This window comes from Balaenoptera physalus (assembly GCF_965194825.1).
Source record: "Balaenoptera physalus genome assembly, chromosome: 5".
Lineage (NCBI taxonomy): Eukaryota > Metazoa > Chordata > Mammalia > Artiodactyla > Balaenopteridae > Balaenoptera > Balaenoptera physalus.
In genome coordinates this window covers 37,753,744-37,769,886 of record NC_138884.1, presented here as the reverse complement: position 1 = coordinate 37,769,886, position 16,143 = coordinate 37,753,744, and the positions used below count along the sequence as shown (strand labels likewise).

The window sequence follows — 16,143 nt, the reverse complement described above, 5'->3', positions numbered from 1 at the left end:
ACTGACCCAGAGTAGAATGGGAGCTAGTAAGTCTCCACTCCTGGAACTGTTCAAACAGACTAAGTAACCATCTTCTGGAGGTACTAGAGAAGTGAGTTCTTTACCACATGAAATTCAAGTGCTAGACTGCCTAAAGTCATAAAATATATATATCTGAATGAGATACCACCAAGGATCATGCAGACTAATAACCACTGCTGGTTTGTGAATTACCCACATCAGTACAGGATGAGTTGGTTATTTAAAGCATAAACTGCCCTCAGCCCCACCATGACCACTGAATCAGACTCTTTGATGGTGGGCTGGAGGACTCCATGATTCTTGCACCACTCAAACAGCACTTGGGAACCCCTGGTCTGGCCAAGCCCCTCATTATACGGGTGGGGTCTCTGAGATGCAGACTAATTAAGGGGCTTCCCTGCAGTTCCACAGTGAGTTTACTGGTGAAACCTAGGCCCCTGATTACAGTTCAGTGCTCCTTCTACTCTTCTCTACCACCTTCAGGTATTCTCTGATTACCTGAAATCAAATACCACTTTCATGGGGAATTTTCAAGTTTGCATTTGCAATTTTGTCCACAAATTAAATTTTGTTTATCTTGATTCTTTCTGATTTTGGAATGTTTTTCCTATCCCTTTCAATGTGTTCCCAGTAACTTTACCATGAAAGACCAAAGGAAAGTGCTTTTTTCTTTTCCAGAAGAACTACTTTTCAGAGCAGAAGTAAAATAATTATTATCAGAATTTCCAACACTTTTTCAGATAAAGAAACTAAAGCCTGCAGAGGTAAATTATAACCTAATTAGTGGCAATTATCTTCTCCAAAAGTTGGGTTTCCTGATCCCCAATTCGGTATTCTTTCCTCTAGTCCTCATTAAAGATTGGTGTGGGTTCAACAACCCACACCAATAAAAATAAAATATTATTTTATTTTAATATAGTCATTAACTGCAAGGTTTTCAAGTTAATACATCCTTCCCTTGCTGTTAAACCATGTATGTATCAAAATTGGGAACCAGTCTTGGAACCAGACTAAGCAAGCAAGTCCCAGTGATACCATCAGGTACATAGAATAGAAACTTTGTCAAGAAAGAGTTTTAAGATAGCATTGGTGCAGTATTTCCTGACTCTTTGGGGATTCATTCATTTATTCAACAAATATTTACTGAGTATCTGTCAGGTGCTAGGCCCTAATTTGGATCTGGGATACAGTAATTAACAAAACAGACAAAAACCCTTTTTTGGAGAACTTAACTCTAGTCAGGAAAGGGAGGGGGTTGGGGGATTTCAAACTGGTTTGCAGTTTTAGAAAATTGCACAGAGAAGGTCTCAGAGAAGGAGGTAGGGAAGTAAAGCATGTGGGTGTCTAGGGAAAGAATAGTCCAGGGATCAGCAAGTGAAAAGGCTCTGAAGCAGAGCATGCTGGGTGTGTTTGAGGCACAGAAAGAGTATCTGTGGCTAAAGTAGAGTAAACGAGGGAAAGGAATAGGAAATTAGAACCTTGTAGGCCAACCTGAAGACTTTGGTTTTTACTTGGAGTGAAGTGGGAAGCCCCTTGAGGGCTTCAAGCAGAAGAGTGAGTGAGTTACTTTTAGCACGGTCACTCTGACTGCTTTGTGGAGAACAGAACGAGGAGGGCAAAGGTGGGAAGCTGGGAGACTGGGTAAGAGGTTATAGGAATAACCCAGGTGAGAGACAATAGTAGCTTAGACCAATGTAGTAATAGTCAGATTCTGGGTATATTTTGAATTTTAAGGCCTTAGAATTCACTGATGGATCAGAACTATCTGATGGTGAAAGTAAGAGAGTTGGGGATGACTCCAGAGCTTTGGGCCTGAACAGACTAATATAATAAGAGTTACATCTTACTGGAATAGGGAAGATTGTGGACATGCATATTTGAAGAGAAAGGTCATGGATATAGTTTCTATTACATACCCAAGAATACATGTTGAATAAGCAATTTTATAAACAGGTCTGGAGTTCAGGAAAGAAATCCAGGCTGGAGAGAGGAAAGCTAGGGACCACGTGGTCCAGACCTTTGCTGGAACCATCTAAGAGATGTGACTTAAAGTAATTGGACTGTCGAATATGTATGGTCAGTGAAAACAGTCTCATTTACTTTGTAGATTACAGCTTGTTACTAATCTTTGTCAGTTGTATACTTTTCAGTAAAATGTCACAAAGTAACATCTGCTGAATATATGTATAATTCAAATTGAAATATAATTTAAATTCTATTTAACTTGTTAAATATTATCTTAAAACAAAATAAAAATATTGTTTAAAGTCTTAGAAGCATTTTGCTATATGGGCATAATTTTCATCATGGACTTTGCCTTAAATATATAGAAGTTTCTGACACAATTTCTAACATTTACCTAAGATCTGAATTATTTATCTTCTGTTCTGGCTTTTTTCATTCTATACTCCAGCCCCTAAAATCCTTGAAAGGATATTTTTTCATCTGTTAGCAGTTATATACCATGTATTGATACTGTTTTTCTGTTCCTTCCTTTTTTAAACACAGTAATAATATGTTAACTGAAAAAAAACAAAACATGAAACTTGTATATTAACCTTTAATTAGAAATATTCATAATAGTTGTAATTTATATAGAATAGTAATATATTAAATTATATAGAATATAAATTATAATTAGTAATATAAATAGTAATATGTTAAAAGATGTTTCACTATCTTTTTACCATAGAAGATCACGTATCTTTATTTAACCATAAATATTTCCAAATATTTCCAAAAATATCTTTAAAGCTGGCATTCATATATGCAAAGGAGATTAAAAAGTTTACATTAAAATTATTCTATCAAGTGTCTTAATTAAAGCTGCATTTTAATCAAGTCAGCATAGTTATCCATCACCCAAAATGGGCATGTTTTTATACTAGTGTCCGTGAGTTCTTATAATGTAGATGGAGAGGAACAGCATATTATAAAAAACCACCTCAAATCCTGTGAGGAATATAAATCAATAACTCAGAGTTTATAGTATTGGTACTGTCAGGGATGAGTGGCGATTTATCAGCATGAGTTTTGTCAAAGAGGTAGTAAGTTTTGAACCGGGATTTGAAGCTATGTGAGGGAAATGGAGTGAAATAAACTCCAAATTAACTGCTTTTAATTGGTCATGTGTGTGCATATACATGTATATGAGTATTTTTAATTTCTATGTATAAATCCTCACCCTAACCAAAAAGGATACACAGTGAGTACTCAAGGAGAATGTTCTGGGTATATGTATGTGTCAAAGTAAAAGGAAAGGACACAGCTTATTAGAGCCTCTGTTTCCTCATATTTGGTGGTAAAATGGAGATATTCTCCAGGGTTTTTATGATGATTAAGTGAGATAATGTTTGTGACATTATTATATAGTAGTACTGTGGAAGTACTACTGAAATGTTTGCTAGTATTAGTGTAGTCTACACTTTATGATAGGAAAGAAGAGATGAGATTTCATTGTAGATTCTGATAAATATTTTAAGAAATACTTTAAAAAGTATTGATATTCTGAATAAGGCTTCCAGTATCCTCAGTGTATCTCAGTTTTCAACTATTATCTATTTCACATGTTACAAAATCCAGGTTCCTAGTTGGAGCAAGAAATGGAATGTCAAATCCAGATCTTTCTAGCTCCAAACCTCACCTATTGTTCTCTCTTCTCCCACTTCCAAAGTGGACATAATAATTCACAAAGGTACTATATATCAGCTTGCTCAAGGATGTTTTTTCACCTAAGTGTTTCAAGGTTATTTAAATGTTTTACTTGATTTTTGTGAGGGGAGGTCCTAACAATTTAAATGATTCATGTGGCTTTTTGGTTTCTCCTTTTAAGAATTACGGCATTTCTGTGCAGGTGTTCCACACTGGGGGAAAAAAATTAAAACAACCCTCTTAGTATGGTTTAAAGGAGCTCATATTTTTGAGGTATAATTGTTTTTGTTTTTCCATAGCATATACTTTATTTCTTACCTTCTTTTAGCCTTTGTTCATATTCTAATTTTACTATTAAGTCAGCTACCATTTTCTGTTGTTTGCTGTTTTTTATTTGAAATTATTTTCATATAGCAAATCAAAGCCCTTTTAATTTGTAGAAGACACTTGTCAGATGTGCAGTCTATCCATTTATTAACTTTTCTCTAGTTGATGCTGCCAGTCTCAGATGAGTGCCTTACTAAAACCATCAAGTTTTATGGTGCCCACTAGAAAGAAAGGGAAGAAAGGAAAATCATCTGTCAAAATTCATTTACTTAGTGACCCAAACCAATGTTTCTGAATAAAATTTTGGTTTCTCAACCAGTATCTTGGTGGTAGATGGACGAACATATAACAATTATAATAATACAATGCAAAAATATTTTTCTATCAAACCCAAAAAAAGCTTTTACAAAATAAAGGTAGCTAATAAACTTGATGAGACTAAATGATTGTCACTTCAGTGCCTTCTACTGTAAGCAGCCACTTTTTATGTTGTGTGTAGATGTGGATTTTCCTTTATAAGTTTATAATTTGAGACATTTATTAAAATAATAGATAAAAATTTCTAATTCCTCTTTGATAGAGCTGGAGTGGACCAGAGAAATTGCTTGCTTTAGATGAACTTATTGATAGTTGTGAACCAACACAAGTAAAACATATGATGCAAGTGATAGAACCCCAGTTTCAGCGAGACTTCATTTCCTTGCTCCCTAAAGAGGTAAGGATTATCAATTATATTCTTCATTAGTGCTATTTGAAAATATAAATCAACAGCTACCATCTTTAGACATTGTCATGCTAATTATGGTATTCAGTATTGTCAGTTTAACACTCTTAATTAGTATTAAAGGGGGCTGTAAATTATAAGGTGCTGTGACTTAATATAATTTTCAGATTAAATTATACTTACAGACTAAGTGTCTTCTTTCCATCACTGGAATAAGTCATATATGAGACTAAGCTATTGAGTTTCGTTAATTTGACTGTTTCTTTACCAAGATTTTTTCCTAGGTTATTTGAAGTCCAACCTTTAGTTGTCTTGGTATGTTCATTTATAGTAGTAGATTTTTTTTAATTCTGATTTTATTAAAACAGCAATATTTTTTTTCTTATTTTGTTTTTTGTTTATCCTAAGTCCCTTCAAGATTAATAGTTTCATGATTCTATTGGATAGTAGTTCTCAGTGACTTATATTATGTAATTATTTTGAAGTATATGGAATTTCACATGTACGTCGTCTTCTATTAATCATTCCCCTTCCTGCCGCATCACACACACACACATATAATCACAGATTTCCCATACCAGTTATATTCTTATAGTATTTCTTTTAGAATTATTTATGCCCATTTGTTTTAATATCTTTATATAAAATAAAACATCTTTGATTTTTTATCATAGATTGATTATGATCACATGTGCATTCTTGACTATGTAAATGAGGCATAGTTTAGATGTAGTTCTTTTGTTGATGTTGTAGCCTTCATAGTTTCATTTTTGTCAGCAAACAGAAATAAGATAACATTAAATAATCAATGTTACCATGACTTATATTTTCACAAAATTTTTGTATATGCCACTAATAATAGATCAGCTAAGAAGACAATATAAAATACCATTTATGTTAATATAAATATAAATGCAAATGGTCCTGCAACTTCAAATTTGAAGAGAAAGGAAGTTGATTTTTTTTTTTTTTCAGATACCCATGCTAAATATCCTAAGGGCATTAAAGATAGTCCCAATACTAATTTCACAATGGATATTAATAAAATGGTTTCATCATAGTTAATGGATAAAATTAAGCATAACTACAGGAAAAAGCAAAGTGGAAAAAAATACCTTTTTCCTGAGATGTTGCTTCTTTGGAGTGATTTTTAAAATGACATTGTCCCAGAAAAAAAAATCTTTATTCTTGCTGGCTCATTCTAAAACTGAACCCTTTGGATAGATTTCGCTTATGAAAGTGGCATAAGCTCTCTCTCTTTGCTTCCAGAAGGGTGGTAATAATAGGAAGCACTTTTATAAGTATTTGACTGAAACTGAATTTATTTACCTTTGATATATTTTTCATAGTTTTCCTTGATATCCTTCCTATTTTAGAAGGTAGTATTTTTGTTAAAATGTAGACTTTTTCTCAGTCTAGTTTGTCCTCTTATGTCTAAAGATTGTGAGGTTTTTGTTTTGTTTCGTTTTTTCTTTATTTGGATTACCATAGTAGCTTTGTAACACAAAAAAACGTGATTTGAAATCAGAAGAATATAAAAGTATTCTTAAGAATCTAAAAATTAAGCACAAATTATCCATAACCAGGGCAGTAAAGATTTTCTTGAATTAAGTGTTCCTTTGAAGATTTCCTGAGGGGAAAGAAGCTTTGCTAGATAGAATGAGTGAGCCTGACTTAGCATGGCACCTGTCCCCCCCCCCTTTTTAATTTGTTTTTTATTGAAGTATAGTTGAATTACAGTGTTATGTTAATTACTACTGTACAGCAAAGTGACTCAGTTATACATACATATACATTCTTTTTCATATGCTTTTCCATTATGGTTTATCAAAGGATATTGAATATAATTTTAACTGCTAGAAAAAACATTTTCTTTTTTGAAAAATGCTTTATTTTATATGTAGAGAAATAATGGTATAGATCTAAGTCCTTAAGGAAACTAACATCTTATTAGAGACTAAGTACTATCATTATTTAAAACAGTATTACCTTCATGTCAGGAAATGGACTTATAGTAATTTTCTCATAATTCCTTTCAACAGATCTCAAAGCTCTTTACCAACATTTACTTATTAATCTCAAAAACCTTGACAGAAATCTCACTAGTCTCACATGGGAGACTTGTGATAAAGAGCACTATCCTTATTTTGTAAGTAAATGCCAAGAAAAGCATAGTGGTATAGTAGATGATCTAGAACAAAACCTAAATTCTTAACATAGGATTGGCCAACATTTTCTTTGTTCTTTTCTTTTCTTTTTCTTTCACTATTTCAATCCACTGAAATACAGCAATTCTGGGAAAGTATTAGCAACTTTTTAAATATAATATGGTGGTCTTTTATACCGGGTTGGCCAAAAAGTTTGTTCGGTTTTAAGTAAAAATAAAAGACACGTTTTTTCATTTTCACCAAGAATTTTACTGAACAATGTATTCACTAGCCGAATGAACTTTTTGGCCAACCCAATATAAGTTATAGTGAGAAACAAAAAACAGCAACTCTCATTGAAATGACAAGTTTGGGCAAAGAAAAGATAATTATCTGAAATAAATTTAAGAGCTTTTCTTGTGTGGAAGTAGTCCTTAGGAAGAATTACTAATCTAGAGTTTACCTTTAATACAAATTAATAGAAAACTGCATTAGCTAGACCATTTGATTTGGCTCCAAGAAACCTGTAGCCCCCTCTGTGGTATTGTAGAGATGTAGTTTGGGACAATGCCCACTCTCTGTCCCCTATAAGGAACCCTACATGACAAAACTTTGTTTCCTTTGAGGAACTGGTATAACTAATTGCTGTTTTCTTTTTGCTTGGCAGCCTAATTAAAAAACCATGTAAAATACTGTTGCCAGTACATTTGTGTTCTACTTTTCCTCTAGTTTAAACCTTTTCTATTTATATTTTTCCTGGTTCTAATTTTCTTATTCATATTTTTCTATTTTGCTATGTATGTTTTCTCTTTTTTAAAAAATTTTATTATTTGGCTGCATCAGGTCTTAGTTGCGGCATGCGGGATCTTCATTGCGGCATGCGGGCTTCTCTAGTTGTGGCACGTGGGCTTCTCTCTAGTTGTGATGTGCGGGCTCCAGAGTGCACGGGCTCAGTAGTTGGCGACGTGCGGGCTCTCTAGTGGCATGCGGGCTCTATAGTGGCGTGTGGGCTCTAGAGTGCACGGGCTCAGTAGTTGCCGAGCGTGGGCTTAGTTGCCCCGCAGCATGTGGGATTTTAGTTCCCCCACCAGGGATCGAACCCTTGTCCCCTGTATTGGAAGGCAGATTCTCAACCACTGGACCACGAGGGAAGTCCCATGCTATGTGTATTTTCTATAATACCGGGATGTTTTGATGGCATGGACAAACATTTAATAAGCTGAAGTTTATGTTTGAGTTAGGGACTTTGCTGTTTTAAAGGAATGGGTGCCAATTACCTATGGAGTTAGCACTTCAAATTTCTTTAGCACCTGAGTGTTTCTTTACATTTCTTTTTAGTGCATGCAGACACTGGACTAGATGATCTCTTAATCACCAGTAATGAAGGAAATTTTACCTGTTGATTTGGGGATAAATCTAACCTGCTCTGGATTTGTTTCTTAGCATTTAGGATCCATTGAATGTTTCTATAAATTACCTGATTTCTGCTTCAGCTGGATAGCTAAAATAAGAGTAGGCTTTTTCATATGACCATTCTCAATATCTTGGGCATTAACTAGCATCTCTTTTCCACAAATATAACTTTGTGCCTGATAATTTCTATGTTAAATATCAATTTCACATAGAAGATTAATAGTATGGTGTTAGACTGACACTAAGCAAACTTGCCTAGGCTTTGATTGATTGATAATTTCAAAATTAATTGGTTTATGGGGTATCCATTTAAAAAATATATTGTTGAGTTATGTATGTATGTGTATATTTGTATATGTGTATGTATGTATGAACACACACGCATATATAGATTGTTTAATATAGTTATGCCTTTTCATTTTAAATGACTCGGTTTCTGTATATAATACTGAATGGTCTTCTCTGATAGACCAAAAATAATTATTCCACAAAAAGTTTTTCACTGTCATTTGTCAATAGTAGTATTAAGTTGAATACTGACTGGTTGAAATACTTCCTATATAGAATATACTCAATAAATATGTGATTAATGATGAACTCTGTATATATATTGATACAAAGTCATTGGGAAAGCATAATTTATTTCATGTAATTCCTGTTTAGCATCAAAAAATAATTCAGATTGTGCTTTTACTCCTTATATGACCCTAGGTCCTTTAAATGATAGTTTGTTTTAATCTTTGTAACTTAGTTTATGTGAAAAGTAAACTTTATTGCTCTGTTTAGATCATTCTGTCCTAATATCATAATTTAAATTTTTATGTGATTTGTGAGGCTAGTTGAATGAGCATAGTTGGAAGCTGTCGTTCTCCTTTTTCTTCTATTTCCTTTTCTTTTATTTATTTGAATTGACTTTACATGCTGGAAAAAAAATTGATGGTTTGCAACTATTGGAAACAAAATTTTTAAATCAGTGATATATCAAAGACTTAGCTCAAATATACAACTCTATCTGGCCCATCCAGAAAATCTCCATAAGCAATATAAAGGAATTAGAATCCAATTACTTTTATAGGTCTAGGGAGCAGTTTAATAATTGTTCCCTTTTGTCATTTACAGTAAAGGGTTAAATGTTTGAAAAGTTCATCACTGTGATATAAACAGTTTGATACGCTAAAGAACTATTAATTAAATCTAACTATCTGAAGGATTCTGAAATTATGCCACACAGAGTATACAGGAATCTCATTTCTTAAGTGAAAGTATATTGTAGTGAGGACAGAAAAAGACAAAATTTAAACACCTAATAAAGTAAAAAATATATAAATAAATAGTAGAATTCTTGAGATGAGGTTCACAGAGCAAAGACAAGAGAAGAGGCAGAGAGGTTTAATAAGTGTTCCTTGATGAGGTGAGGAGTTAGTGGGTGAAGTTCATAAAAACCAACAGGGTGTTTTTAAATCTGGGATGTATTTGTTAAAATTGAATATTAGAAGGTACTGCCTTTCATAATTTTAGAAATTAGAATGTAAAATTATATTACATTTCTCTATAAGTACTTTATACTATAGGGAATAAATAACTTATTTTTTATAGTTAAAAAGAGACACATGGTATACTATGCTTTTTCTTTTCATAGCTGGCACTTTATGTGCTTTCATTCCTGGAACCCAAAGACCTGCTACAAGCGGCTCAGACGTGTCGCTACTGGAGAATTTTGGCTGAAGACAACCTTCTCTGGAGAGAGAAATGTAAAGAAGAGGGTAAGGTTCAAAATCACAGAGAGAAAATATTTGTAGTTCGAAAAAGCAAAGTGATTCTGAAAAATAATAATAAGTTTTAATGTGCACATAGAATAAAGTGGTGGATAAATAAAGAAAGAGAACTTTGGCAGCCTATCAAAGAATCAAGACTGCGTCTTCATTTACATTCACCTACTTATATAAAATCCACAGGTTATTCCACATGTTCAAATGTGCCAAATCTTGCCACTAACCCCTTTAGTGAGCACTGTAACTAATAGTGAATATATCTCATTTGCTTCCCAGTCTCCAGTAGAATTAATAAACAATGAGAAAGTCAAGATGAGGACAATTTAAAGAGAACCCCCAAATTAAATTAGCAATTAAATACTCAAATATTTGTACTCTATTCATTTCTTCCACAAATATTTCTTGAGCACCTCTTATGTGCTAGATATTCTTAAATCCTGGGGATGTAGTAGTAAAGTCCCATTTTCTTCCCACCATGGAGCCTGTGTTCTGAGACCTGTTTAAAAAAAAAAAAAAAAAAAAAATCCCCTTTCCTAGTAATGGAGTAGGTATCATCCATATTAAGAAAGGACATTTTTTTCTTTCCAGCAGGCATCTAGAAAAATATTACTTTTGAAAAAAATTATGCAAAAATATTATTTGCCTTCGACAAGCAAAATTTTTAAGAAAGAATCATAGAGTGTAAGACAGATGCACTATAGGTTCTCTTTAGTAAAGCTGAGAGGTAAAGAAAGATCCAGGATACTTGGTTTCTAATCCTGCCTCTGCCCTGTCTGTGGCTTGGACTACTTAGTGAAACCTTCTCTTCTCAGATATATATAAAGTGGGATTAATTATCCCTGCCTTACCTTCTCATATAATCATTATTTTAATGACTTTTTTTTAATTGTGATAATTTATACATAAAATAGAGTTTATCACTTTCACCATTTTTAAGTGTATAGTTCAGCGGCATTAAGTACGCTGACTTTGCTGTGGAACCATCACCACCATCCATCTCCAGAAGTTTATCATCTTCCCCAGCTGCAACTCCGTACCCATTTAACAGTAACTCCCTATTCCTCTTCCCTGCAACACTGGCAACCACCATTTTGTTTTCTGTCTCTATAAATTTGATGACTCTAGGGACCTCATATAAGTGGAATCATACAGTATTTGTCTTTTTGTGACTGTCTTATTTCACTTAGCATAATGTCTTCAAGGTTCATCCAAATGTACCAGAATTCCTTCCTTTTTTAAGACTAAACATTCTATTGTATGTATATACCACACTTTTTTCTCCATTTATCCATCAATGGACACTTGGGTTGCTTCCACCTCTTGGCTGTTATAAATAATGCTGCTACGAACATGGATGTACAAATACCTGTTCAAGTCCCTGCTTTCAGTTCTTTTGGGTGTATGTTCAGAAGTGGAATTGCTGGATCATATGTTAATTTTATGGTTAATTTATTTTGAGTAACCGCCATACTGTTTTCCATAGCAGCTACATTATTTTATAGTCCCACAAACATTGCACAAGGGTTCCAGTTTCTCCACATCCTCACCGACATTTCATAGAATTATTCTGAGAGAAATGAAGTAGTCAATAGAAAACATGCCATACAGATTGCAAATTTACATTAGTGTCTCGTAATAACAGTGTTAGAAATTAGTGTTCTGCGTTTCAATGGTTTTCAGCATAGGAGAAAATGAGATGCATTATAAAATGTGTAATTTGTATTATTGGTGAAGGCAATTATACTCTAAATTTTCTAAACCTTAGGTATTGATGAACCATTGCACATCAAGAGAAGAAAAGTAATAAAACCAGGTTTCATACACAGTCCATGGAAAAGTGCATACATCAGGCAACACAGAATTGATACTAACTGGAGGCGAGGAGAACTCAAGTCTCCTAAGGTAACTGAACTCTTGCATGATGTAACAGAAACCATTAATCAGTGTTAGTATGTAGTGTACTCTTCCATATCTGACAAGCAGTATAACTTGACAACCCATGTCCTATAGAAAGAAAACAATATATTTTAAAATAACTGAAAATGTAACTGACAGTATTCCTCTTTGCTAATATCTCTAGTGTGACAACTAATTGTACTTGAATAAAAGATGAATTGACTTACGTGTTGTTCTGTCTATTGCATGTAAATGAAAATTTCTGAATATCCTGTTGAATTTTGTGTCATATACATACTACCTAAGAATTTGCTCCCTCTCTGACTAAACATGATTTTTTGAGGAGTGCCCATGTTTGGGGGGTTTTTTGATGGCTTTTGTGTGTTTTAATTTTATAAATTTAAGCATAATTCTGATTTTCTGCCTTATAACATTTCAATTATATAAAGAATGGCAAAAATACTTGAAATCCTTAACTATATTTTTTTCAACTGGAAAAAAAGCAATTTGGGGAGACATTTTGTATTAAAACGTATACATTATGGCAGGCTTTTTTGTTTAAGTTGAAAAAGTTGATGATTATTGTCTTTCTACTTAGTAGGCACTTTTGTTTTTGTGTGTCAAAATTGCACAACTTAAGTGCATATTCTTTTGGTTTGAGCAGATAAAATAGATGATTATAAAATATGTTTGTGTTTGAACCATATTTATGAGGTCTTGACTGAGTAAAATTTTAATAGTTGATGTCTCAAGTATAAATAATAGAATATGAAAACAATAAAATGTTTAATACTTAATTCATCTGCCAGGAAGGATGCTTCATATTTTATACAAATTTTTACTCTGGAAATAGACTATGGATTACTGTTGCTATTTATGGCCTCATTTTTCTTTTCACCAGTATTTTAAAAAACATAATGTAGTAACGTACTTCTGATCTGTACATCTATGTTATAGGTGCTGAAAGGACATGATGATCATGTGATCACATGCTTACAGTTTTGTGGTAACCGAATAGTTAGTGGTTCTGATGACAACACTTTAAAAGTTTGGTCAGCAGTCACAGGCAAAGTAAGTGTACTTCTCTCTACACTTCGTAAAGTCACCATTTGGTACATACCTTTACAAGGATCAACCAGTGAAAGGAAAACAAGGATTCATTTCTGAGTCTAGCTTATTTTGATAGCAAATATCAGAGCTTCTAATTCAGCTTTTTTCTTGGCATGAAAATGATGTTTCTCATGATAGGGATGTCATTAGTTTCTTCTTCATTTAAATAGTTTGTCTATCTTTGTGACTTAGCTATTTTAAGATTTTACAGATGTGCTTTTTTTTTCTTTTTTTTGGCTTAATTTTTCCCACTTTTATTAACCATCAAAGTTATATCTCCTTCCTTTTTAATCTTTTTCAAAAATATGACTGAGGGATATATTTTTTCCTTGTAAACTTTGTTGATAACCTACCTATAGTTTAAAAGTTAAATAAATCATGTTAATTTTGATTTATCTCAAACCATGTAAGATAGAAGTTAAGCAGGCTAGTTATTTAAATAGGAGTTTGAAGGAAACAAAGCAGTCCAGGCAGTCAGTTTCACTTCATACAATATTATACTATAATGGTTCTCTACTGAATACTTATTTTTATCTGTCCAATGGAAAATATTTTCTTGAATTAAGTAATTGACCACCTAAAAATGAATAGAAGAAAGTGTGTGGGGAGGGGGAGATCTGTCTTTTAAAATGTCTTATAACATGTTGATTCTTGGGCAAGAATCTTCTAAATATTCCAAGTCAGATGTAAAAGTTTTTTTAAAACTGCTTCGTATTTCCGTAGTGTAATATTAGTTTTGGATTTATTTCAGGGTTTTAGTGTCTGTCTTTACTTGTCTAGAAGTACCTTGCCTAGAAGTACCCTAACTACTGCCTTGGGGCAGATTCAGATGAAATGTGGAATGTAGCCACACCCAACTCTGTTGGCATTCTTTCATTGAATTCATTCCCATGGAAGAAACCAAGTTGCAATTTTAGTATTATTTTATCAAAGAGGCCAGGCCGGAGTTGTCATACTTTAGTGAGAAAGGTTTACTGTCTACATACTTGTTCCTCGACTGTGTGTGTGTGTATAATATGCAGTGCTGCTGAATAAACAAAGAAATACACAGTGATGGGATCATGTTATATTGATGTGAAAAATTATTTTCTAATATGCCAAACATTCCAACTGAGTAAATAACTTTACTTCAGATTTTAATGAACTACTGAAATGTTATTTACATTGTTTTTCTTTCTACCCAAAAGTAATCATCTTAAGTGTTTTTGCAGTGTCTGAGGACATTAGTGGGACACACAGGTGGAGTATGGTCATCACAGATGAGAGACAATATCATTATTAGTGGATCTACAGATCGGACTCTCAAAGTGTGGAATGCGGAGACGGGAGAATGTATACACACCTTATATGGGCATACTTCCACTGTACGTTGTATGCATCTCCATGAAAAAAGGTAGGGGAAACCCTGTAGGGGTTGGGAATTCTTCCTCTGTTACTTGTGAACTTGGGGCCTTTTGTATAGAGTTCAGTTGTACAGTACTTACTATGTCTAACAGAGAGATATTGATAATATGCTCCTAAATTAGACTTTCATCATTCAACTTCAGATACTTCTCTGCTAGGAAAGCAGTAGTGTATTGCCTTAAAATTGGGCAGTAGGGTATTGCCTTTAAATTTCCGTCCTCATTTAATGTGTTGTTGGCTTCCACCTTGAAACTCTGTTCTCTGATCTTGACTAACGCCTTACTTTATTGTTCTAAATCTTTGATGACTCATCATCTTCAAAAAAAATTTGGGAGGGGGCATATATTTCCAGTAGTGGGACAAATTCAGTAATTCAGGCTTCAAGTCTCTGAGTCTTTTTGATTATCCACCACCCTTCCCCCACTCCATCATATCCCCTGTGTCTGGGCAAAAGCTGAGGCCTGTGGGTTTTAACTTACTCTCTCATTACCTATCACCTGAACTACTGACAGAGCTTTCAAACTTGGTCACCTTTTACACAGCTGGCAGAGAACCTCCTCTAATTACGGTAGTACCACTGCCCTTTGGGAGCCTACTGTTGCCTACCGAATTAAGGAAGAAACCCTCAATCCAGTTTTCAAAATAGTTTAAGCCAAACCAGACTGCTTGCCTTTTTCTTCTCAGCATCTTTGCTGTTGCTTTTATCGCCTCCTACAGAGCCCTCCTATTAAAGTCCTTTCTATCTTCCATCGGCGTGTCTTCACAGTACCCCTGTTAAACAGGTGTGATTTCTACCTCCTTTGTCAGAAAAGGTCTCTCTGAAGGGTCCTTGCAGTGAATCCACTCCAGTTTTTACCGTTAATTCATTCTGTCCATGGCATCTTCTTTATCAAGAACCATTACATTTAGCAGATTTCACTTTAGATTTGTAATATGTGCAGAAAAGTACCTTCTCACTTGTAATTTGAATCTACTTTGAACAGTGTGCTCTACTATTAAAATTGGGGGGGATTGGTATCAAGAGACCTTGCATTTCAGTTTCCATTATGTTCTGACTTAAATCTCTCAATGCTTCCATTTTCTACTGTTCCAAAGGTGGAAACTCTGGCCTGTCTTAATCTCTTAGGAATGACATTAAAGACATCTGAGTTTTCAACTCTCCTTTGTAATCCAAAGGTGATTGCCGTATTTGTATCACTCAGGTCTTCGGAAGAGAATAATGTTGGGTCAGATTTTTAAGGGATTTCTGTTGCCCCTACATGTATATGTTCTAAAAATCTGTATGGCTTAATGCCCCGGTAGCCTACGGAATATTTTTAAATATAAGCATAAGCAACCTTTGTTTGAGGACATGTTTAGAACTGGTTAATTTAACCAGAGTATATGGTGTAAAGCACATATGTTTAGCTGTTTAAATTCCAGATTTTGATTTGTTTTGTTGAAAAACCTTTATTGAATTTTTTCCCTAGTCACAAAGGGACTTTGTGCTCATAATTAAAATTGGGGGAAATGACAGAAAGAATAAAGAAGAAAATTTAAGTTTTTCAAAATACTACCACCCATTAGCATTTTACACATATTGCCCACACTAACATTTTATTTCTAAAATCAAGATCTTATTGTATGTGTTTAGAGCTGGCTGCTTCCGCTGCTGCTTCTTTATCTTCTTTGACTTCGT

The 16,143-nt window shown here is 33.8% G+C and overlaps 1 protein-coding gene across 10 annotated transcripts in view; it reads left to right on the top strand.

Moving 5' to 3' along the window:
- Positions 1–16,143, top strand: part of FBXW7 (F-box and WD repeat domain containing 7) — a 203,923-nt gene that overhangs the window by 182,142 nt on the left and 5,638 nt on the right. For 7 of the 10 annotated variants that reach the window (XM_082463371.1, XM_082463378.1, XM_082463377.1 and 4 more), the window contains 5 exons: positions 4,580–4,714; positions 9,923–10,046; positions 11,821–11,957; positions 12,909–13,022; positions 14,273–14,454. In XM_082463371.1, coding sequence (XP_082319497.1) covers positions 4,580–4,714; positions 9,923–10,046; positions 11,821–11,957; positions 12,909–13,022; positions 14,273–14,454 — 692 coding nt within the window. Of the gene's footprint in view, positions 1–4,579; positions 4,715–9,922; positions 10,047–11,820; positions 11,958–12,908; positions 13,023–14,248; positions 14,455–16,143 lie in introns of those variants that run through there. The other 3 variants (XM_082463379.1, XM_082463375.1, XM_082463372.1) reach the window with 3 other exon arrangements.